The sequence below is a fragment of the Odocoileus virginianus genome, chromosome 24 (genome assembly GCF_023699985.2).
Source record: "Odocoileus virginianus isolate 20LAN1187 ecotype Illinois chromosome 24, Ovbor_1.2, whole genome shotgun sequence".
NCBI classification, from domain to species: domain Eukaryota; kingdom Metazoa; phylum Chordata; class Mammalia; order Artiodactyla; family Cervidae; genus Odocoileus; species Odocoileus virginianus.
Window position 1 is genome coordinate 35,516,311 of NC_069697.1, and position 25,523 is coordinate 35,541,833.

General features: G+C 38.5%; 1 protein-coding gene across 2 annotated transcripts in view; it reads left to right on the top strand.

Annotated features, from left to right (window-relative positions):
- GXYLT1 (glucoside xylosyltransferase 1) overlaps positions 1-25,523 on the top strand; it is a 50,383-nt gene that overhangs the window by 10,841 nt on the left and 14,019 nt on the right. For both annotated transcript variants that reach the window (XM_020898438.2, XM_020898439.2), the window contains 5 exons: positions 6,967-7,138; positions 12,534-12,659; positions 16,753-17,004; positions 25,023-25,146; positions 25,344-25,516. In XM_020898438.2, the coding sequence (XP_020754097.1) occupies positions 6,967-7,138; positions 12,534-12,659; positions 16,753-17,004; positions 25,023-25,146; positions 25,344-25,516 (847 nt within the window). The remainder of the gene's footprint in view (positions 1-6,966; positions 7,139-12,533; positions 12,660-16,752; positions 17,005-25,022; positions 25,147-25,343; positions 25,517-25,523) is intronic.

The following is a 25,523-nucleotide window of genomic DNA, read 5'->3' on the forward strand; positions in this document are numbered from 1 at the left end:
TCCAGCACACGTAGTTTCTTACTTGAAACTTGGGAATACCTTATTTATTTGGCCTGTTCAAACTGGCAGACGAGCCAAAGTGCTGTGCAGGTGCTGTGTCATTCTCCTGCTCCATTTCAGTATTTAGTGAACACCGCGTTTTGGCCTGAGTCGAGAGCTGCTCCACCCACCCAGGAAAGCATCTTGGAAATCGCCTCTGCCAACATGAGGACTCCCGTTTTGTCTGGCAGCAGTGGGCCCTCAGCTGGCACCGTTTTCTCCTCCTCAGACTTGTCCCAGAGTCCCCAGTTTGAATTCTTTATATATTTTGATCTTCTCTGGGGGGTTCATTCCTCCCAGTTGATTTATTATGCACTGATCATAAAGTAACGTCAGTTCAGTCGCTCAGTCGTGTCTGACTTTCTGCTACCCTGTGGACTGCTAAAAGTAACATAAAAAATCCAAAATCGCCAGGACACCCACCACCAGTGTTTTGTCCATTTCCTGCCTGTGCTTTTGGTAATTTGTGCCTGCATCTGAGTGTCTGCGGCTGACCGCGCCCCAGTGCTCACACCTCATCTCCCTCTTCTGTCCTTGAAACAAGCACGAAGTCCCGACAGCACCTGCTTCCAGCCCTTTCCCTTCAAACATCCCTTCGTTATTTTTTCTCTTCACCAGAAAGCGTTTATAAGAGTTATCTCCTGGCTTTACTTCCTTAAAAACAAATCAAAACCCACCTTCACACCTCAACTGTGAGCAGCACCTGCTTCTGTCCCGAGGTCGCCCTGATGTCGGGATTGTTCTGAGGCTGGTCTGTTTCCTTGTCACCTCTCCCTCCGTCTTCCTTTCAGTGCTGTCTCCATCCCTGGCTCTCAAGACCAGTGTCCCAGGCTTTGTTTCTCTCTGCCTCTGGACTCCTTGGGACTCTGCTCTTTGCCTGCTCCCTGGAAGGGTCACGGGGTCACCTGTTTAATTGGTTTCTTCAGTCCAGGGCTCTTCTGAGCTCCCGAGCTGTGTTTCCAGCTGCACTGGGGTGATTTTTACCTGCTCATCACACCTCGCCTCGTCTGGGTTTTGTACCTTCATTCGCGGTGGACTTTTCGTGTGTCGGCCCACAGTGACTGTTCCTGCTCGTCTCCTTTCTTGTCCGCGCTCTTGCCGGCCCCCTCCTTTCTCTGCCTGAACTCCCACGCCATCGCTTCTCATCCCGCCGCTGTCATCTCACTGCCTGCCCGCCTCTTCTTCCTTCTCTGTATCCTCTCACGTACTGTACCTGCTGCATCTCCTGTGGTTGTGAATTGTTACCCATTTCAAGAAGTGCTGGCTTTGCAGGTGGACACCAAGTGTTGCTCATTATTTAAGCCCCATTATTTAGCCAGGTGCCTGGCAACCAGTAAACGACTAGTAATAATTTCCCCCAGCACTTCCAGACGTAAGGTTAGATGTTTGTGTAGTAAGCCCTCTTAGCAACCTCATTTGTTTTCTAGTGAAGCAGTTACCATGCTTTCTGTTTAAATCTTTTAAAAATCTGTTCTTCACAACAGGCTATAAATTGTATGAGGTTCAGATCGTGGCTTTCTGGCTTATCCCGTGTCTAGCATGTGAAAGGAGTTCAAATATTCATTACAAAGAATGGATAATCCCGTGTGTTCTAAAAATTATGCAGATTTAAGCCTGCACCAGCATTGTGTGTCTCCATAACTTTAGCATTCATTATTGGGAATTATAATTTTACCACCTATTAGAGTAAAATGATATTTTATTATTGATTTATACTCATTATTTCTTGAATATATTTCTGTATTTGTTTATCTTTTAAAAGTTTTGTTTGCATTGTCTGTATTGCTATTTACCTGTTTGGTTTTTAGTGCTTACTGTATGAACTCTAAGAATATACTCTACTTTTGACATTGATTACAAACGTTCGCCTAATTGGTTTAATCTTAAACTTTTAGTAATCTTTTCATTATATAATCTCTTAATATTATTTAAAGACTTGAGCTTTTAAAATATTTAATCTTTCTCTTTATGATTGAAATTGATTTTCAGTTCATAGTGTCTGTGTATTTACTACCTGAAATGTTATCTTGAATGGTTCCATACTAGTTTTAAGAGGTATATTTTTACAGACTTTTTCAAATTGTATTTTAACAGTTAATACTTACACTTCATATTGAATTTTTAGATTTTTTTAATGCTTTACTTAAAACCTTGCAGAGATTTTTGCAAAGAATTGTATTTTGTCCCCAAAGTGATTTATGCATGCTGCATGTTAAGTTGCATTAGTTTTCTGACTCTTTGCGACCCCATGGACTGGAGCCTGCCAGGCTCTGCTGTCCATGGGATTCTCTAGGCAAGAATACTGGAGTGGGTTGCCATGCCCTTTTCCAAAAGTGATTTATATACAACCTTTAAAGTAGTTTTAGCTAGTATGATAATTCACTACAACTTTTTTCCTCTATAGTAAAAGGAAAAACTTTTTTAAAAGGTTACACATTAAGGAAGTTATCATTAGTGTTTCTGAGTATAGTTTTCCAGTTTTGTTCAACTGCAGATTTTAAAAATTAGTTCATGGTAGTTATTTTTTTAGTTTGAGGAGAATGTTACCAGAAATTTAATTTGCTTACCTTGAATTTATGTACTTCGTTACAATGCTAATTCCTAGTCTAAATCTTATTGTACATTGTTTTCTTTTATAGAGAAAACACTAGTTTAATTATAGGCTGGAAGCTTTCAATGCGGCCTAATTTTTTAAAAAGAGAGGGAAAGTTATTATTCCTTTATAACAGGAATGTTACTTAAAATGTTACTTAAAATGTTCTTAAGGCTTGTAAGTCTATTTACAGTATTTATATTAGAATTTTCATCTAAAACATTGTGTTAACTTTTTTTTCTAGATTCCTCCTCTCAACTTTTCACTTTGATAAGTTTTCACATCTACAGAGTTATAAGAATAGCATAGTGAGCACTCTCACCCTTCACTAGATACTTATTATTAACATTTGCCACTTTGTTTTTGGCTGAACCATTTGAGCAACAGACGTTATGACACATGGGCTTCTCAGGTGGCTCAGTGGTAAAGAATCCACCAGCAATGTGGAAGATGTGGGTTCGATCCCTGGGTCAGGAAGATCCCCTGGAGAAGGGATTGGCAACCCATTCTAGTATTCTTGCCTGGGAAATCTCATGGACAGAGGGGCCTGGCATGTTACAGTCCATGGAGTTGCAAAAATCAGACACAACTGAGAGATTAAATCACCACCACCACCACAAATATTCAGCATGTATTGCCTAAGAACATGGGTGTTCTCCAATTTCACCATAACAAAATTGGCACTTCAGTTTATTCAACACTGACAATATGTGTATGTTAGTTGCGCAGTTGTGTCCAACTGTTTGCGAACCCGTGGGCTGTAGCCTGCCAGGCTCCTCTGTCCATGAAATCCTCCAGGCAAGAATACTGGAGTGGGTAGCCATTTCCTGCTTCAAACACTGACAATATTGTATTTATATACTACGTGTACATTTATAATACATTTACATATATTCATATCTCCTTATTTACCTATTAATGAATTTTATATCTTTTCTTCCCCATTCAGAACCCAGTCAAGGAAAATACATTGCATTCAGTTATTTAAATCTATTTAGTCCCCCTTTTCTCTAGGACAATTGGCCGACTTTTCTTTTTGAGGGGGGCAGGGCAAGGACATGATATTTTGTTTTGCAGAATGTTCCTTTGTTTGAACTTGCCTGTCCGCTTGGGGTCAGATTCGGGATCTTCCGCAGGAATGCTGCACCGGAGATCCGGTGCCCCTTGGGCATGCTGTTGGGAGGCACCTGGTGGCAGACGGTTAACATAATTGGTTGTTTGATCAGATGGTTATGATGGTGGTATCACATTTCTACACTGTAACAGTATCATTATCCCCTTTGTAATGTGTGGGGATAAAACCTTGATACTGTGTGGGTTTAACATCCATTAATTATTCCTGTTCAAATCATCTACAAGAGTGAATGCAAAATAGTGCTTTTTGTGGTTTTCTCATTCCTTCTACATTTATTGGTTGGTATCCTTCTTTAAAGAAGAGCTCCTCCCCCGCCCTCCTTACCCTTTACTTAGTATCATTTTGGACCCATTGATTCAGTTTTTTTAATAGAATGTGTTACCATTTATTACTGTCACAATTGCTGTTTGTGTTCAGGTGATGCCACATTTAGTCATGGGGACCCTCAGGTATTAACTTTGAATTATCTGAAGGATATCTTCTGATCCTATATCTGTAGAAGAACAGAGTTGACTTTAGAATGTCCTTTTGGATAACATTTCTTTGAATCCACAGGGGTTTTTTCTTATTCACACTGTGACTAATATATAGCATATAGCACATTTTTGTAGATCCTGACAATATTAACACCATTCATTTGGGATCAAAATTCCTTGAATGACTACTTTCCTATGACTTTTTCGAAAGTTGTAGTCATCCCTTCCTCTAATGTAGAAGCTTGCGTTAGATTTCGTCCCGTTGTAGTGACTTCCCATCCCTGGGTCTAGGGACAGGGTGGTGGGCAGAGACAGCTTCAAACTATGTTTTGTCTTCTCAGTTTAGATGTTGGAGTCTGTACTGTGTATAATCCTTTTACTGAAAAGAGACACATAATAGAAAAGCGAATTTCACAGAAATTGGTGGAAGGAGTGCTAGCAGCATGATTAGAAGAAGCCTTGCTGCAATGCCTGAGAGCCAGGGTCCCTGGGACTGACTCAGAGCGACTTTCTTTCATGAAGAACATTTGACTTGTTTTTCTTGAGAAGGTTTATTCTGCTTCTTGTCTCTGTATGTAGAGAGTTCTCTGGAAAGTGGCACGTGCCTGTTACTGCTTACTCTCTTAAGTCTCTAGTCTTTTTATCTTTGGAGCAGGATTGAGTTATGGCCAGGTGGGTAATTCGAGCCCATTATAGATTCTCAAATCTGGGTCATCATGAGGAACAGGATCTGGAGGTATTTATCAGAAAGATGAGACAGTTTAGAGCTCTGTGAAATTGTTGTGTGTCTTGATTGCCCTGGCTTCTGCTTGTGTTGTGTGACTTCCACTGCTTAGAGAAGAACTGGGTTCACATGCCCTTGTTTAGACATAGAAAGTGTGGATGGTCTCCCCTCTGATAGGGATCCAGTGTTAAACATTGAACAGCTCAACAGAAAAGAGGGCAATGGATAGAGGGTGCAGACAAGGAAGGAGGTGCTGTTGCTTTCTAATTGCTGTCAGTACAGAAGAACAGAGCTTTCAAAAGACCCAGGCTTAGGCTACACCTTATGTATGAGAGAGGTGGCATAGCAGGTGGGTAGGGAAAGGCTAGACTCTCTGTGATCCTGTAACAGAAGGGGCTTGGACAACTGGATAGCCACATGCAAAATTGTGCAGTTTTCCCCTCTTCAGACCACTCATAAAAATCATTTCTTGGTAGATTGATATAAGTTTTAAAGGCAAGATATGTACCTGATATCTTAATCTTATTAATGGTCTCAATAACTTGATGAATGAACTATCAGCACCTTTTCTTGAATAGTAAATATTCTTCTTCCAAGGATATCACATTATATGTGACTTCTCCATTTACCACCTTTAACAAAGTGGTGTAATAATGTTTAACTTTGTCAGTTATCTGGGGGAAGTTTCATTTTCTTAAAAGTGGTTTTTGTTGCTTGATTTTAAAGAGCCTCACCTTTAGAATAATCAGCCCATTAAGGGTAAGTTGTCAGGGTTATGAGTTTCAGTCTCCCAGTTGAGGGATTCGGGATGGAAACCACCCCTTTGTTTTCTAGGAGGTGAGTATTCTGTGCTGAAGGCTGACTGTTACCAGTAATTGTATATGCAAGAGAAATGAACCTGTGTTCAGGCCTCAGGAACCCAGTCAGACCAGAGAAGCGTCAGTTTCAACTGCTGTCTTAAGTGTCTCTAGGCCCTTAACAAACAAACAAGCTTGTTAATAGGAACGGACAGATCCACAGTAAAAGCAGGAGCATGTTTTGTTTTGTATATATATATATATCTATATACACACACACACACACACACACACATACATATGTATGTATATATATCTCCAGGCTTAATTTTTTATCATGTTAATATAAATAATTGGTATAATTATTAAAAAGGATAAAAAATAGTATAATTCCAAATGTTTAGTGTTAAAACATTAAGATGTATGAATTTAATATTTGGGCCTACTTGGCTTAGTGGTAAAGAATCCACCTGCCTGAGGCAAGAGATGGAGAAGACACAAGAGCTCAGTCCTGGTGTTGGGAAGATCCCCTGGAGGAGGAAATGGTAACCTACTCCAGTGTTCTTGCCTGGGAAATCCCATGGACAGAGGAGCCTGGGCTCTAGTCCACGGAGTTGCAAAGAGTCAGACATGGCTGAGTACACACACATGCACGCATGTTTTATATAGTCAATTGTTTGTATTTAATTTTATTTAACATGTTTCTCTTTTCCGATATCCTCGTTAGTTGAGGAAATATCCATGAACAAGATTTTCTTTGGAAAATAGTTCTGAGTCCACTCTGACACATGCACACGTGAATACTCAAGATTCCAAAGTCCTGTGCTAATAAGCAATGTAGCTGCAATAATTTTAGCCTGTAAAATTAAAAAAAATGATTGATCACCTGTCCCTGCTACTTAGTAATATATACATAGAACTATTAATGTTAAACAATATAATTTCTAATCCCCTTGTACATTTTACAGAAAGGATCTCTAACCAAAAATTGAAGTCAGCAAAGTGATTTTGTTATATACATATATTCTTTTCCATATTCTTTCCATTATGGCTTATTACAGAATATTGAATATAATTCCTTCTGCTATACAGTAGGACCTTATCGTTCAAACTTCAGTCTTCGAACACAGTCAGAATACCATGTTGTTAACATGTTACCCTGTACTAAAACTGTGGGAAAATGTGGTTATCTTTTCTATCAGGTATGGTGTGAAAATGCAGCCCACTGAGAGAGTGCACCTAGCCGTAGTTGCCTGCGGGGAAAGACTGGAAGAAACCGTAACCATGTTGAAGTCAGCGCTCATCTTCAGCATCAAACCTCTTCAGTTCCATATTTTTGCTGAAGATCAACTGCATGATAGTTTTAAAGGCATAGTAAGTATTTGAGACTTGGTCAGGTCTGTAGAGTTGAATGTTTAGCATATACTATAGTAAAATGTTGCTGAACAAAAATACTTAGCCTGCAGCTCTGCCCTCTTAGAGTGGGGACTGCTCCCTGCTGCCACTTGCGTCTGTGCGCCCAGCCCTGGGGTGTAAGAAGAAGGCTTGGCTCTGAAGGAGTTAGGCTGCTTAGTCCTACTTCGTCCTTTGCCAAGCGTGGAGGTTTTGTTTTACTAACTGTAGTTCCAGGATGTTTTGACTGAGAAGTCCTGTGTCTTAATTGTGTTCCCATCCTCGACTTGAGAGTGCCTCAGTCAGAGTGTGCACAAGGTTTTGATTCTGTTTTGAGTGGAGGGAACTTTTAATTGATAATATGGAGGGAAGTGACTTCTTCCTCTGATAGTAAGGTTTTTTATTTTGGTTTTGCATTAGTTGCAGTCAGTTTGGCTGTAATGGCAGAAAACCCAAAATGTCTTAAAAAGATAGAAGTTTATTTCTCCCTTATATAAAAGCAGGCAGCCTGTGTCCAGGGATTCTGCTCTTTTTTCTCTCATGCAGCTGAGCCATCTTTAACATAAGAAATCTAGCTTATGATCCAGGATGGCTACTCAGGCTCCAGTGATCACACTTATATCCTAGCCAATATGAGGGAAAAAGGGGTGAAGAAGGGTGTTCTCCTTTCTAGGGAGACTTTCCATAAGTCGCACAGGATGTTCCTGCCAGTATATCATTGGTCCGATCTTAGTCATCTGACCATATCTAGCTGTTTGTGAAGACTGAAAATATACTCTTTTAATCAGGACCACTGCATTATCTTAACAAAAGAAAATTACTATGCAAGAAGAAGAGAACAGATAAATACAGAAGGGAGAACATACACAAAAAAGAAAATTCCCCAGAAATCTCATTACCTTGTGTTCTGAAATGGTGGTAAAAGTGATGGTGATTATGCCTTCACCATCTCTGTCTTTCTGTGTTCATTCAGTTAAGCTTTCAGACTGATTTGGATTTTTATGCTTGACCTATATAGGAAAAGCTTATTTGATATTTTCTCAGGTAATTTAGTTCATTTTTCATATTAGTTGAACAATACTACTTGTGACTTCAAGTCTTAGTTTCCTGCTAAAATCTTTGATTCTAAGAGGCATAAAGCTTTACTTACTGTTACAAGGAATGAAATTGGAACATTCTCTTAACACCATACACAAAAACTCAAAATGGATTAAAAACCTAAATGTAACACCTGAAACCATAAAACTCATGGAAGAAAACATAGGAAGAACACTCTTTGACATAAATCACATCAGTGTTTTTTGGATCTGTCTCCTAAAGCAAGAATAAACACATAGGACCTCATTAAGCTTAAAAGCTTTCACACAGTGAAGGAAACCATTGACCAGCCAAAAAGACACAACCTACTTAATGGGAGAAATACTTATAGATGAGATGACCAGTATGCCTCACATGCAGGATTTACTAAAAATCCTGCACCCTAGGCTTCAGCATTACGTGAACTGGGAACTTCCAGATGTCCAAGCTAGGTTTAGAAAAGGCTGAGGAACCAGAGATCAAATTGGCAACATTTGCTGCATCATAGATAAATCAAGGGAATTCCAGAAAAGCATCTACCTCTGTTTCATTGACTACACTAAAGCATTTGACTGTGTGGAAGGCTCTTAAATTAAGAGATGGGAATACCAGACCACCTTACCTGTATATTGAGAAACCTGTGTGCCAGTCAAGAAGCAACAGTTAGAAGCCTGTGTGGAACAACTGACTGGTACAGGATTGAGAAAGGAGTATAAGAAGGCTGTATATTGTCACCCATTCATTTAACTCACATACAGAGCACATCATGAGACATGCTGGGTTGGGTGAGTTACAAGCTGGAATCAAGATAGCCGGGAGAAACATCAGCAACCTCAGATATGCAGATGCTACCACTCTAATGGCAGCAAAGAGGAATTAAAGAACCTCTTGATGAGGGTGAAGGAGGAGAGTGAAAAAGCTGACTTAAAACTCAGTATTGAAAAACTAAGATCATGGAATATGGTCCTGTCACTCCATGGCAGATAGAGGGGAAAAGGTGGAAGCAGTGACAGATTTCTTCTTCCTGGGCTCTAAAATCACTGCAGATGGTTACTGTAGCCTTAAAATTAGAAGACGATTGCTTCTTGGCAAGAAACCTATAACAAACCTAGACAGTGTGTTATAAAGCAAAGACATCACTTTGCCGACAAAGGTCTGTATAGTCAAGGCTATGGTCTTTCCAGTAATTATGTACAGTTGTGGGAGCTAGACCATAAAGAAGGCAGAGCACTGAAGAATTGATGCTTTTGAACTGTGGTATTGGAGAAGACTCCTGAGAGTCCCTTGGATGGTAAGGAGATCAAACCAGTCAATTTTAAAGGAAATCAACCATGGACACTCAATGGACTGATGCTGAAGTTCCAACACTTTGGCCACTTGTTGTGAATAGCTGACTCATTGGAAAACACTGATGCTGGGAAAGATTAAAGGCAGAAGGAAAAGAGGGTGACAGAGGATGAGGTGCCTGGATGGCATCACTGATGCAAGGGACATTAACTTGGGCAAACTCCGGAAGATGGTGATGGACAGGGAAGTCTGGTGTGCTGCAGTCTATGGGGTCACAAAGAGTTGGTCACGATTTGGCGACTGAACAACAACATGACCAGTAAGGGGTTAATGTCCAAAATATATAAACAGCTCATACAACTTAGCATCAAAATACAGCCTGATTAAAAAAATGAGCTGAAGAACTGAATAGACATTTCTCCAGAGAGGACATGCAGATGACCAACAGTCACAGGAAGAGATGCTCAACATTGCATGTTAATCATCAGGGAAATGGAGATCAAAACCACAGTGTGATCTTGCCTCACACCTGTCATAATGGCTATCATCATGAAGACCCAAACAGCAAATGTCAGGACGTGGAAAAAGGGAATCCTTGTATGCTCTTGGTGAGAATGTAAAGTGGTGCAGACAGTGTGGAAAACATTATGGAGGCTTCTCAAAAAATTAAAAATAGAACTACATATGACTTAGCAATTCCACTCATGGGTTTATATTTGGGAAAAAACCTAAAAACACTCATTAGAAAAGGTACATACACCCCAATGTTCATAGCAGCATTATTTACAGTTGCTAAGATATGGACACAACCTAAGTGTCCATCAGCAGATGAATGGATAAAGAAGAGATGATGTACACACACACACACACACACACACACACACACACACACTGAAATGCTAACAAGCCATAAGAAAATGAATATTTTGCCATTTGCATCAACATGAATGGACTTGGAGGATATTGTGCTAAGTGAAATAAGAAAAAAATACTGTGTAATATTACTTACAGGTGGAATCTAAAAATTACAGTGAGCAAGTGAATATAACTAAAAAGGAACAGGCTCACAGTTATAGAGAACAAATTAGTGGTTCCCAATGGGGAGAGGGAAAGGAGGAGGGATAATACAGGGGTAGGAGATAAAGAGATGCAAACTATTATGTATAAAATAAGCTACAGGATATATTGTACAACATAGGAAGTATAGCTGGTATTTTATGATAACTCTAAATGGTGTATAACCTTTAAAAATTGTGTATCACTGTATTGTATACCTGTAACTTACAGAATATTGTACATCAGCTGTAGTTCAATAAAATAACCAAAATAAAAGCTTTACTTACCATTTTAAAATATTTATAGTTTCTGTATCTGTGATATGTGCTTTTGTGATCCTAAGGTCATTATCTGGGTTGTTTTCTGAAATATTAACAGAACAATTAATCTTGCCCTAGCTGTTCAAAGACTAGCAACAGATTGCTACCAACTGTGGAAGCCTTTGAAAATATAATATAAAAGTAAAATAAATTTATTGCTTCATCTTATATGCAGCTCTGTGTTGTCTTCAGATCTGGATGAGTTATTGCTTGTGTAGTATATGTTATATTTTTAGACTTAGTTTTTCTTTAACTATCATAGTTAACTCTGAGAATGTTTGGGTTTTCTTTTGATGAAAGAGAATCAAATATTTCCTGGAATGTGATTTTACTGCAAAAAAGATGACTAGATACTAGAACTTTAAAAATGACTAAGATTTATTTTTGATGTTGGTATTTAAAGGATCTTTAATAAGTGATTAATAAGTCATGCAAGGGAAATAAAATGCTAGTGTTTGAAACTAGTTGATGGAGACATCAAAGCTGTGTTGGATGTAAAGCTATTCCCTTAAACTACGTTGAAAGGCATATGTTCCTTCCAAACACATGTTGGAAGGAAAGAAAGAAGGAGGATGTTTCTAAAAATTACTTGAACACAGATGTAATTCAAAAAGAGATCTTCAGTCTGTTATTTTTTTTCTTCCCCCAGAGATTGTGAATGCTCTGTGGGAAATTTACGTCAACAGTACTGTTGAAGCAGCAATGATAGATAATACTTTCTGAATTTGAAACAATTCAGAGTCTCCAGATGCATTCAGGAAACTAAAAAGTAAATGTGTTCATTATAGATTTTCAGATGAGAAAATCAGATTTTGCTTTTTTTGTAATGATTTTTAAAAAATTGGCCCTGGAAGAACTTCCCTGGCGGACCAGTGGTTAGGACTTGAAGCTTTTGTGGCCAAGGGTCCGGGTTCAGCCCCTGATTGGAGATGTGAGATCCCGTGAGTCACACAGTGTGGCCAGAAACAAAAACTCTGTGCTAGATATATATTTATTAAAATATTTTATTATGAGGAATATCTATTAATATAGAAAATACACCGATAAATATTTTCTTTTTTTAAAAATATATTTTGGCCATGCCTCACAGCATGTGGGATCTTAGTTTCCCAACCAGAGATGAGCCTGAGCCCCCTGCAGTGGAAACATGGAGTCTTAACCACTGGAAAACCAGAGAAGTCCCAGATAATATTTTCTCATCAGTTCTTTATGTTGGTCTGACTTGATTGTAAACATTTTCTGTTACGTCATACATGAGATGGTAATAAAATTAGTGCTTAATTTTTCTGAGTTTAACTTGTTTAAGGATTCAGAAGATTTGTACATCAGGTCAAGTTTGATGGAGGTGAACAGTTTGTATGGTTCTTTCAACTTCCTGGTTTTTTGATTGATACTCTTATAATTTTAATTGTCCCTTAGATCTTTATAGTGACGTCTTCTCTAGCTATTAGAATGATTTTAAGATTTTGAATGAAAACAAAATGGTGGGAAAGAAGAATCTCAACTTTCTCTTAACTGTGTATGACATACAGTATATAACATTTTAATTTTTAGCTTTTGAAAAATAATCTTGGTTTATAATTTTGCAGAGAAAGTGAAACAAGTTTGAATTGAGTTCTTTTATTTTTTTATTGTAGCTTGACAGCTGGTCATTTCTGCAAACGTTTACTTATTCATTATACCCAATAACTTTTCCAAGTGAGAATGCAGCAGAGTGGAAAAAACTGTTTAAGCCGTGTGCTTCCCAGAGATTGTTCTTGCCAGTAAGTTTTTCTCCAGCGTTTTTTGTTTGCATCTTGCTTTTACACATGAGTTAATGAAGAATTTCATGTAAATCAGTTAAATAAACACACACAAATTGTTTTCCTTTTGAATATTAGAAGAAAGAAAAGACTTCCCATAGGACAAATAAAAGCTCTGGTAAAATATGCTGTTAAAAATGAAAAGTGTAAGTAATTTCTATTGTAATACTATTTCTTACATTTTAATTTATTCAGTTGCTATAAACTGTCTCTTCTCTGAGAAGTAGTTGCCTGTCTGCCTGCCTGTTAAGTCACTTCAGTCGCGTCCGATTCTTGCAACCCCACGGACTGTAGCCCGCCAGGCTCCTCTGTCCAGGGGATTCTCTTCGCAGGAATACTGGAGTGGGTTGCCATGCCCTCCTCCAGGAGATCTTCCCAACCCAGGGACGGAACCCACGTCTTTTGTGCCTCCTGCATTGGCAGGCAGGTTCTTGACTGCTAGCGCCGTGTGGGAAGCCCTAAGAAGGAGTTAGAGGTTATCAGATCTTAATGGAGCCAAATCTTTGCCAGTAGGAATGCAGCAGCAGGATCACCTGCCAGTTGCAGGCTGCGTTTGTAATTCGGGAAATGAAACAGATTATGAAATAACTATTTCTGTTTTAACAGCAAGTGAGTTCACCTTTTCTAGCTGATATTTTTAACACAGAAACAGAATTTGAGGCACGTGAACTAAAAGGGAAATGGGAACCATTTATTCAGTGGGACTCTTCTTTGGTGGTAGTCTCTGGTGATAAACCCTGATTATTATTTTTTTTAATCTAAAAATATTCAGGGACTTCCCTGGTGGTCCAGTGATTAAGACTCTGCCCCCAGTGTAGAGGGCCCAGGTTCGATCCCTAGTCAGGGAGCTAGATCCCACTGCTACAACTAACGACAGAGGATCTTATGTGTTGCAATTAAGACCCAGTACACTCAAATAAATAATAAATAAATAAATATTTTAAAAAATATTCAGAAACAAGATTACCTCTTCCTTTTGAATTTAATTCACCCATATTTTAAAAATTCTCAGTAGTTGTTAGAACCACTATAATGTTTAAAATAATTATGGTAGTAGAAATATTGAAAGCTCATGAGTTCTGTTAAGTATAGGAATTATTGGGAAGAAACTTATTCGTTATTAAGTGGAGTAAGGCAGTTCTTAGCATATAGAGTAGAATTTGTCAAATCTAGGATGTCAGTTAAGATTTAAAATCATGTTACATTTTGATAGCTGAATCTGCCTAACCAGTAGGTTTATTGCTGAGCATAAAAAATCTTGATCCTATGGTATCTTCCTTGTTATCTGCCTCCCTTGTAAGAAGCACACAAATAAGGGAGTAGGGGGGGAAAAGCCTAAGAAATTTTAGATAGCTTCATGCAGGCTTTAAATTTTAAAAGTAAAAAAAAATACTTGCGTTGAGTCATTTAGTAGTTTGAGTGCCTTTGTTCTGCCACGTATCTGTACTGAAGTGCTGGGTATATAGGAGTGAACATATACCCAGATTTCCTGTTTTCATACAGCAACGGCAGCCCACTCCAGTCCTCGTGCCTGGAAAATCCCATGGGCGGAGGAACCTGGTGGGCTGCAGTCCATGGGGTCGCTAAGAGGCGGACACGACTGAGCGACTTCCCTTTCACTTTTCACTTTCATGCATTGGAGAAGGAAATGGCAACCCACTCCAGTGTTCTTGCCTGGAGAATCCCAGGGACGGGGGAGCCTGATGGGCTGCCGTCTATGGGGTCGCACAGAGTCGGACACGACTGAAGCGACTCAGCAGCAGCAGCAGCAGCATTGTCTGCTATGGGAGATGAACATTTAAACAAACACATTATGACATTAAATAAACAAGAATACACCACTGAGAAACAGTGAATGGTGAAAGAAGCATGAGTTACAACCGTTGCTCTTCTGTTTTATTCAGCGTTATTAAATTTAATTGTTGATGTTGTGATAGGAAGTTTGCAAGATCATTTAATGATGTGATCTAGTTAAAAATTTGAAATACTGAAATTAAATACTTAAAACCTGTCAAATTGTTCTTGTACTTCATTCACTCTTAGTTCTGCATCTTTTTAACCAGATTCTAAGTAAATTGGTTCTTCATTTTTCTTAAATGAAGAATTTTCTTAAACTATTTGCTGAAGTAGTTAAGTAAAAACCTTAACTATTTCTCCTCTTTTAAAATGGAGGGATTAAGGGACTTCCCTGGTCCAGTGGTTAAGAATCTGCCTTCCAGTGCAGGGGATGCAGGTTGATCCCTGGACAGGGAACCAACATCCCACGTGCCACAGGGCAGCTAAGCCTGCATCCTGCAGCAGAGACCCCATGTTCCACAGCTAAGACCTGACACAGCCAAGTCAATTAATAAACATTCAAAAAATTAAAAAAAAAAAAATGGAGGGGTTAATAGATCTAATGTAAGCTCTGGCAAATCCTCCTTCCTCCAAAAGGAACCATAGAAAAATACTCATGTGACTTATTTCGCCTTCTGTATGACTTCCAGATGGACTTCCCTGGTGGCTCAGCGGTAAACCATCCACCTGCAGTGTAGGAGATGTGGGTTCGATCCCTGGGTTGGGAAGATCCCCTGGGGAGGAAATGGTTACCCACTCCAGTCTTTTTGCCTGGGAAATCCCATGGACAGAGGAGCCTGGTGGGCTGCAGTCCACGTCACAAAGAGTCGGACACAACTAAGGAACAGAACACACAGCGTGACCGCCAGTAGGCAGTGGCTCCCGACGGTGACCTTGGAGCTTCCTGTAGTGTCTTCCTAGACTGCCAACAATACAGTGGTCTGTAAACACACATTTGTCTCATGGTACAGAAGCAAAACAACTTCATTCACTTTTCTGCCCCCCCAAAAAAGAAGAGAGGGACAGACATACAGACACATACATAGATACATACCCTTTGAATTGTAGTCCTTGGACAAGTGAACCTTCCGTACTCAGGCTCTGTGGTTAACTGTCAGATTTTTCCCTCAGCCTGGAATTAAAAAGGGGGGAATGGAGTGATTTTGGCTTTGTAACTGGTCATTAGGGGGGTGGCTTAACCCTAGCTGCAGGAGGAGGCAGCAGCTTTGAAAGGGAGCAGAATGAGGATCCAGATCTTACCCTCATTGTATTCTTAACTAAAAAGCTTTAATTTAGGTTAACCTAATCATTGAGCCTTACTAGTACACTGGGATAGACAAATTTAAATTTGCAGGGGTCAGATTCTTAAGTCTTTGGGTGAGGCACAAATAAAAACTTACGCTTGAAAATTCCTGTGAAAGATACATGTTGGAGGTTTAACCCCAGGAGTGGGGAAGATCCTGTGGAGCAGAAAAGGGCAACCTACTCCAACATTCTTGCCTGGAAGCTTCCATGGACAGAGGAGCTTGACAGGCTGCAGGCCATGGGGTTGCAAAGGGTCCGACCCAACTGAGCACAGCGAGGGCAGGCAGGAGGTTTAACATCTCTTGGGGAAGTGACATAGCCAGTCTTCCAAGACAGGTCTTGTTTCAGCCCTTGCTATTTAAGTGCAGGATCTTTGATTTGTTAGGAGATGATCAGCTCACATATAAGAGCATGGACTTGAGCTTGGTGGTCTGGATTTCAATTTTGACTCTACCAGTTGCTGGCTGAGGCCAGAATGAGGTAAAGATACCAGCTATTAGTGTTACGGCAGAGGGGACAAGTTCAGATCTTCATCTGTATTGGCTAGTTTCTGTATTTATCTCAGGAAATTAAGATTTGCTATGTCAGTTCACCAAAGGTAATGTTATTTTTCATTATGGAAAACATTTCCTCCCTAGTCTTTGAGGATACTGTTTTTACTATTTTCTTCCAGTTTTTAGTATTGAGTTTTTATTTGGATGTGTTTTTATAGCTCTTCTTCTTTAAAAGTTAATAAAAAGATTAGCAGAATATCTGTATATGCTGTTGTAAAAATGACAGACTTCGGAAAAATTAATTTAAAAAATTAATGTCAAGTAGTTTATCTCTTAAGTATTTTTTAAAAAAATAGTGAAAGCCTCTTTGGTGTTTTGTAATGAAATAGAGTTACTGATTCAAATATCTCTCCCCACAGTTAATCCTGAAAGAAGTTGACTCACTATTGTATGTCGACACTGATATCCTTTTTTTACGGCCCGTTGACGATATTTGGTCTTTGCTAAAGAAGTTTAATTCCACACAAATTGCCGCAATGGCACCAGAACATGAAGAGCCTCGAATAGGCTGGTATAATCGCTTTGCTAGACATCCATACTATGGAAAAACTGGAGTGAACTCGGGAGTTATGCTGATGAACATGACCAGGATGAGAAGGAAGTATTTCAAGGTAAGTCACTGATTCAGGTTAGCATTCCTCTCTTTTCCCTCCAGATTGTTTGGTTTCCAGTTTAGTTTTGTTTTATTAAAAGCTAGATTGACCTATTCAGAATTTTTCTACTTACCTAGAATAATTGAAGCAAGTGTGTTCTTAGTATTCTGTTTATTAGAGCATTACAGTAGGTCAAAGCAGGTGGCATTACAGTCCAGTATTAAGTATCAAGCAGCAAGTGTGAACATTCCTAGATTGGTATTCCAGACACAAGTTATCATTTTGTAATCATGCAACCTCATAATACTTGACTCTAAAGTGTGATATGTCCTGGAGAAGCACAGATTGTGGTTAAGAGCTTAAGACTGTCATGTTAGCTTGGTTCAAACACTGAGATCTTGGGTAAGTTTTGAACATCTCCAGGCTTTGATTTCCTCATCTGTGAAGTGGTATGATAGATAACGGTATGTATGTCATGGGATTTTTGTGAGGAATAAATTAATTAGACCAGAGGCTTAACACATAGGAAATGTCGGCTGTTTTGGTGCTATTGGAAATTACAGTGACTTTAAAAAAAATCCCTACATGTTTCTTGTCTCAAATTTTGGGATCAGAAAAGTCCGGCTTATAGAATTCTCTGACTGTGCATTCTGAACACATTGTACTGTTTATCAGTTTCATGCTGATGAATCCTTAAGCCATTGTAGTCTGGGGCCGTTAGAGTCAAGTAGTTTGGCCTTATGTTTAACTTTGTCGCCTGTTCACCACAACTACTAGCCAGCTAGTTAATTTTCAAATGTCAGTTCTCTCAGCTGAAAAATAGAGATAATAAATGGACTCATGTAGGTGGTCTTTTTAAGAGAAACATTCAAAGTGCTTGATATAGGGCATGACCATTAGTAAGCACCTTCAGTTCAGTTCAGTTTAGTCGCTCAGTCATGTCCGACTCTTTGCGACCCCATGAATTGCAACACGCCAGGCTTCCCTGTACATCACCAACTCCCGGACTTTACCCAAATTCATGTCCATCGAATCGGTGATGCCATCCAGCCGTCTCATCCTCTGTCATCCCCTTCTCCTCCTGCCCCTAATCCCTCCCAGCATCAGGGTCTTTTCCAGTGAGTCAGCTCTTTGCATCAGGTGGCCAAAGTATTGGAGTTTCAGCTTCAACATAAGTCCTTCCAATGAATATTCAGGACTGATTTCCTTTAGGATGGACTGGTTGGATCTCCTTGCAGTCCAAGGGACTCTCAAGAGTCTTCTCCAACACCACAGTTCAAAAGCATCAATTCTTTGGCACTCGGCTTTCTTTATAGTCCAACTCACATCCATACATGACTACTGAATAAACCATAGCCTTGACCAGACAGACCTTTGTTGGCAAAGTAATGTCTCTGCTTTTTAATATGCTATCTAGGTTGGTCATAACTTCCCTTCCACGGAGTAAGCATCTTTTAATTTCATGGCTGCAGTCACCATCTGCAGTGATTTTGCAGCCCAAAAAAATAAAGTCTGACATTGTTTCCACTGTTTTCCCATCTATTTCCCATGAAGTGATGGGACCAGATGCCATGATCTTAGTTTTCTGAATGTTGAGCTTTAAGCCAACTTTTTCACTCTCCTCTTTCACTTTTATCAAGAGGCTTTTTAGTTCCTCTTCACTTTCTGCCAATAAGGGTGGTGTCATCTGCATATCTGAAGTTATTGATATTTCTCCCGGCAATCTTGATTCCAGCTTGTGCTCCCTCCAGCCCAGCATTTCTCATGATGTACTCTGCATAGAAGTTAAATAAGCACGCTCACTGTTTCTCCCTTTACATCTGGTTAATACTGAATTAAGCATTAAGGGATATTATATCTTTTATGATATGAATATGTATGTATACATATTTGCACATATATATATATTTAGGATTTTTCCATTGGCTGTGGTGGACCAGAGTTTACACCATTATTTTTATTCCTGTCTTTATGTCTGATTTAAATTTATTGTCCCTTTGTATCCTTCCTACAGGCCACTGAACTGCTTGTAGCCATCACCACCCACATCTGGACATTTCAATCTTAAGGCAGTTAATATCTGTCACTCTTATCTTCTGTATATCTACCAGATATAGGGTTGGTTGGTTTGTTTTTTTAGCTTTCCCATCTTCTGTACCTTTCTGAAATCTTGATTTCGCTTCAGTTTGTCTTCCACAAATGAATGCATTAATGAAGTCAATGTAAACTGTGCTCTTATCAGTCAACCTCAGTTACCCAATTGGCTAATATATTTTGAGCTTTAAAATTTTATCTACCATAACGTTTCACTAAATAAGGCAGGTGTCATACCATGAATTTTCTTTCTTTTCTGATGGTTAGACTATGCATAGTAATATCATACCAGAAGATGGTGCTGTGAGATTATGTGCTAAGGAATAATGTAAGTGCTTAGGGACTCTTCATTTGAAATTCTTAGAGTTACGAGAAGTGTTGTGTTGCAAAGAACCTTAGAGATAATTTAGTGTAACACCATTATTTGATTTTTAAGAACATTTCAAATTACAGCTATGTAGTTCAAATATATCGTTATTTTTTATTTGCCTTTTACTTATTAGAATGTCATTCTTAAAGTATGTGGAACAATTTCTCTGCTTTCCTTTTAGTCTGTGGCATGTTCTAATCCAACTAGAGATGTAGATATGGGAATTGAAAAAATTTCTAAGCTTTCAAACTTTTGTTTTTGTCTGTGTATTAACGACTTAATGAAGAAAAATACGAGGTGTATGATTGTATATTAATTAGTAGGTGCAATTTACTTCATACATACTATCCCTTTGTTTCAGACAACTCTGTTCTTGCCCACTGGGAACAAAGATTTGCTCTGTTTTTAAAATATTTTGTTTATAATTGCTGATATGTTTTGACAAAACTTATTGATTTTTTTTTTTGGTTCCATTTTATATCTCTTTATTTTTCCTGATTTCCAAACATATCTTTAGCAGACATGACCTTGTTTTTTTTTCCTACTGACTCTATATAATTTATGGCACAGATGTCAAATTTTAGAGCTCTAGTGATATGACTGAATTACTTATAATAACTTTTCAAATTGTTTCATAAAGGTCCACAAATGTTATCCCATAGTTATTATTACATGAAAGGCTGTAAGACAACCCACAGGACAGTGACCATGTTTTAAATTCTTAATATGCTTTGCTGTAGCCAGCCCCAACCATTCATAATTATTCAGTTCCAACCTTATGTATTGTAATTATATATTTTAAAATTTAAAATAGTAAAAATTTAGCTTTTTCTTTTGTTTCTGATAATGCTTTGTAGACACTGATATAACCCTGGCTAAGATACTACTTTGTATTTTGTATTATGATTGTTTCTGCAGTGTTGAATCCCTGTTAGGATATTTCTTGACCTTTTCCTATTTATTAGATAAAAATCAAAGACTATAGGCATCTTGAGAATTCTTTTCTTGTATGTTTGCTATACCTTGTTCGTGTCCTGCCATTTATTTTTTTGTAAAGTTTAATTTTGGCCTGTTTTCTACAAGAACTGAGGGGAGGGTATGTCTTTTATACAGCTTTGCTTTCAGAATATTTAGCATGGAGTCTGGCATAATGTAGCAACTCGGATAACTACTGGCAGAGGACAGACAGAAGTTTTAGAAACCAGGCAATTAATGAACTTTTTTTTTGTCACTGATGAATTATGGAAAAGTATGAAAAAATAGAATACTTGCTGTGAGGTAGTTGTGATGATTGTTTTTACATATTTGAAATATGTGTGTGATGGAAGGCTTTTATTGTATTACATATACAGCTTAAGAAAACAATGTCAGTGAACATCTTACCAAAAGGGGCAGAACTTTTCAGAAATTAGTAATCTTTGAGAATGGATGAGTTCTCAGTTTCTAGCATTGTCAGAGCATGATATGAATAGTCATCTGTTAATTTTATTTTTACATATAACATAGACTGATGGTAATAATGAGTTTGTTTTTAAAAGCTTACATAATTCTAAAAATGAAACTAATTTATCTTAATATAATGTGCATTTTTGGTAGATTTGCTGAAATGAATATTAGAGCTACATCTTTTTTTAAAAATTACAAAATAAATCATGCTTGTAAAAATTCAGGCAATTCATTGAGTAAAAAGACACTTTTCCACTTTACATTCCACTATCCCCAGTTTCATTCTTTTGCCCAAATGACATTATATACTTTGCTCTGTATTCTTCAGGCCCTTTTAAAAAGGCATTTTGAAGCAGATATACATGTACATTAGCATATACATGTGGAGACCTTTTATACAGCTTCAGTTTGCTTTTTTCACTTAGCAAATATATAGTTGATTTTTATGTCAGTACATATAGCCTGTCACATTTAATGTGTGTGATATTGTGGAGAAAGAATAATTTATTTGATTGTGTGTACTAGTATTAATATGTAGTTATATGGCTGCTGCTGCTGCTAAGTCGCTTCAGTTGTGTCCGACTCTGTGTGACCCCATAGACGGCAGCCCACCAGGCTCCCCCGTTCCTGGGATTCTCCAGGCAAGAACACTGGAGTGGGTTGCCATTTCCTCCTCCAATGCGTGAAAGTGAAAAGTGAAAGTGAAGTCTCTCAGTTGTGTCCGACTCTTCGTGACCTCATGGAATGCAGCCTACCAGGCTCCATCGTCCATGGGATTTTCCAGGCAAGAGTACTGGAGTGGGGTGCCATTGCCTTCTCCAAGTTATATGGCTGCTTCTGCTTTATTGACTATGCCAAAACCTTTGACTGTGTGGATCACAATAAACTGTGGAAAATTCTGAAAGAGATGGGAGTACCAGACCACCTGACCTGCCTCTTGAGAAATATGTATGCAGGTCAGGAAGCAACAGTTAGAACTGGACATGGAACAACAGACTGGTTCCAAATAGGAAAAGGAGTCCGTCAAGGCTGTATATTGTCACCCTGCTTATTTAACTTATATGCAGAGTACATCATGAGAAATGCTGGGCTGGATGAAGCACAAGCTGGAATCAAGATTGCTGGGAGAAACATCAATAACCTCAGACATGCAGATGACAACACCCTTATGGCAGAAAGTGAAGAACTAAAGAGCCTCTTGATGAAAGTGATAGAGGAGAGTGAAAAAGTTGGCTTAAATCTCAACATTCAGAAAACTAAAATCATGGCATCCAGTCCCATCTTGTCTTAAATCTCAACATTCAGAAAACTAAAATCATGGCATCCAGTCCCATCACTTCATGGGAAATAGATGGGGAAACAGTGGAAACTGGCTGACTTTATTTTTTTGGGCTCCAAAATCACTGCAGATGGTGACCGCACTCATGAAATTAAAAGACGCTTACTCCTTGGAAGGGAAGTTATGACTAACCTAGACAGCATATTAAAAAGTAGAGACATTACTTTGCCAACAAAGGTCTGTATAGTCAAGGCTATGGTTTTTTCAGTAGTCATGCATGGGTGTGAGAGTTGGAGTATAAAGAAATCTGAGCACCGAAGAATTGATGCTTTTGAACTGTGGTGTTGGAGAAGACTCTTGAGAGTCCGTTGGACTGCAAGGAGATCCAACCGGTCCATCCTAGAGGAGATCAGTCCTGGGTGTTCATTGGAAGGACTGATGCTGAAGCTGAAACTCCAATACTTTGGCCACCTATTGTGAAGAGCTGACTCATTTGAAAAGACCCTGGTGGTGGGACAGATTGAAGGCTGGAGGAGAAGGGGATGGCAGAGGATGAGATGGCAGGATGGCATCACCAACTCAGTGGGCATGAGTTTGGGTAAACTCCTGGAGTTGGTGACAGACAGGGAGGCCTGGCGTGCTGCGATTCATGGGGTCACAAAGAGTCGGACATAACTGAGCAACTGAACTAAACTGAACTGATGGCTGAAAAATACCTCATGCATTTTGATTTTTACTTTCCTGACTACACCACCTATGTGGATGAAAATCTTTTCATAATTTTTAGCCGTTTTTGTTTCCTCCTTTGTGAATGGCTGTATGTCCATTTCCTTTGACTTCTACTTTGCTGTTTTTCTGTTTCTGTTGGCTTGAACTCTTTTTGTATATAATGCCTCTTTATTAAACTCATTTTTCATGGCTTTTTTGGTGTTGGATATTCTATATTATATCCTCAACAAGTACTACTAGTGTTATTGCCTCTTGTCCAATATTTTTCTGGTAGGACTTTTCCTTTGCGTTATAAAGATTCCTCTTCACCCCCCGTGCCCCCCACCCCTCCTTTCCCCCTAAAACTGCCCTGGACTTGTTATTTATCTTTTCTTCTTCGAGTAGATGTGTTTCTTAGAATAGGTATGTTTTTCTTCTTCCTTTTTTTAAATAAGTAAAATCCATTGAAGACTTGAACATGACATGATACAAGGGTTATTCCATGCATTACTGGTCTTGGTCCTTGTTGATCAACTCATATTTTCCTTTTCAGATCCTACAAGTATTTAGTTAACATGATCAGTGACTCATTGCAGAGTTGTCCTTTCAATAAATTGTTTTCTTACCATTTCCTTAAGTAAAATTTGTTTCAGTCATTTTCCAGATTTTGTGTGTGTATGTATGAGATTTCTTATTGTGTATAGTCACTGTATTTACTGCATCCTGAGAAAGAAGGTAATACAATTACTATAGTAGATTATATTTAGTTTAAATATGTAGTTTTTTCCCCTAGGAATTCTTACTTTTCCTTCTCAAAGGATAGTTTGCTTATACCTCCACTGAGTTTACTATATATCCTTGAATATGCTTATAACAGTTGTTTTCAGACTCTCTGGAGATAGGATCAGTGAAGAAGGATCAGTGCTTTTTTAAACATTGTTTGCAATCTGTCATGAGCCAATGGTTTTGTAAAAAATAATATAAGTAAATTACTTGGAAAATGTTAAAATAAATAGACATAAAATTACTGTTAAATTGCTATAAAAGTTTCTAAATTTTATGCTCAATTTCTGTACTTAAATCTCTCAGAAGTTGTGAAAAATTCACTCATCAGCATGTTAGAAACTATAGTTTGAAAAGTACTTAGTTTAAACCTGGAGAGTTTCCAAGAGTCAAATTTGTATAAAAGACTTGGTATTCAACTCCACCCCTTTTCACCCTAGATTCAAGTGATCCCCAGCCCTCTTTCAACTCTGTTGTTTCCTTACGTATCTGACTTTGAGTTTTAAAATAATGAGCTATGAGTAATTCCATAGAGGCTGAAAAGGCATCTGATTAAATTCAGTATCTATTTTTTATTTATCAGTTTCAAGTGATCTCTTTGAAATGCCAATTATAAAGGATTAACAAATCAGTCTAAGAATCATAGTGATCATGGTGATAATATAAGAGCTAAGCAACGCTGTGCCAAGTACTGCTCCTGTGTGTGTGTGTGTGTGTGTGTGTGTGTGTGTGTTAGTCGCTCAGTCATGTCCAGCTCTTTGTGACCCCATAGACTGTAGGTTGCAAACCTGCTCTGTCCATGAAATCCTTCAGGCAAGAATAATGGAGTGGGGATGGGGAGACACTCCCTTCTTCAGGGATCTTCCTGACTCAGGGATTGAACTGGTCTCCTGCATTGTATGCAGATTCTTTGCCGACTGAGCTACCAGGGAAGCCCCACTGCTCCTAGTACGTTTCATTTATCTATTCACATGTTTAATCTTCAGCAGCGTATTGCAGAGACATAGGTGCTGTGTCTAGATATATGACACAGGTACTAAAACTGTGTGCTTTTGAAGATGAGGGTACAGTCATAGCACTGAAACCACCTCCTTTCTCTTTCCCTTTCCTTCCCGACTTCTGTTAGTTTCATCATGTCTCTGTACAGCTTCAGGTATCTTTTGTTCTCTCTCCACTTGAGCTGTTCATTCTTCCTCACTTTTAGGTTTACGTTAGGGTCACATTGTTTTGTAACAAAAAAGTTTGCACATCTCCTGTTGCCCTGTAATGACTGCTAAGGGAAGAAGGAGGAACTGTCACTATGCTGCCATTTTTAACCTGGAAGTCTGAGAAATTTGTTCATGTGTTTACCAACAGAATGATATGACCACCGTGCGACTACGATGGGGAGATATACTGATGCCATTGCTTAAAAAATACAAGCTGAACATCACATGGGGTGATCAAGATCTGTTGAATATCATATTTTTTCATAATCCAGGTAATTTTTAAAATTTCTTTTATTCTTTGTAAAAAAAATAGTATTTAGTCAAAATTGAAAAAAATGCATTTATTTGATTTTGGCTTATATTATCACTCTTTATGTTTAAGACAGAGTAAACTAAGTTTAAAATCTTTGCAGAATGTTAATTCTGTGGAATTAGCGTGTGTTTACTTCTTTGTTTTATCTTTGTGTAGAAAGCCTTTTTGTTTTTCCTTGCCAATGGAATTATCGACCAGATCATTGCATATATGGAAGCAATTGCCAAGAAGCTGAAGAAGAAGGAATCTTTATTCTCCATGGGAACAGAGGTGTTTACCATGATGATAAGCAACCAGCATTTAGAGCTATTTATGAAGCACTGAGAAATGTAAGCT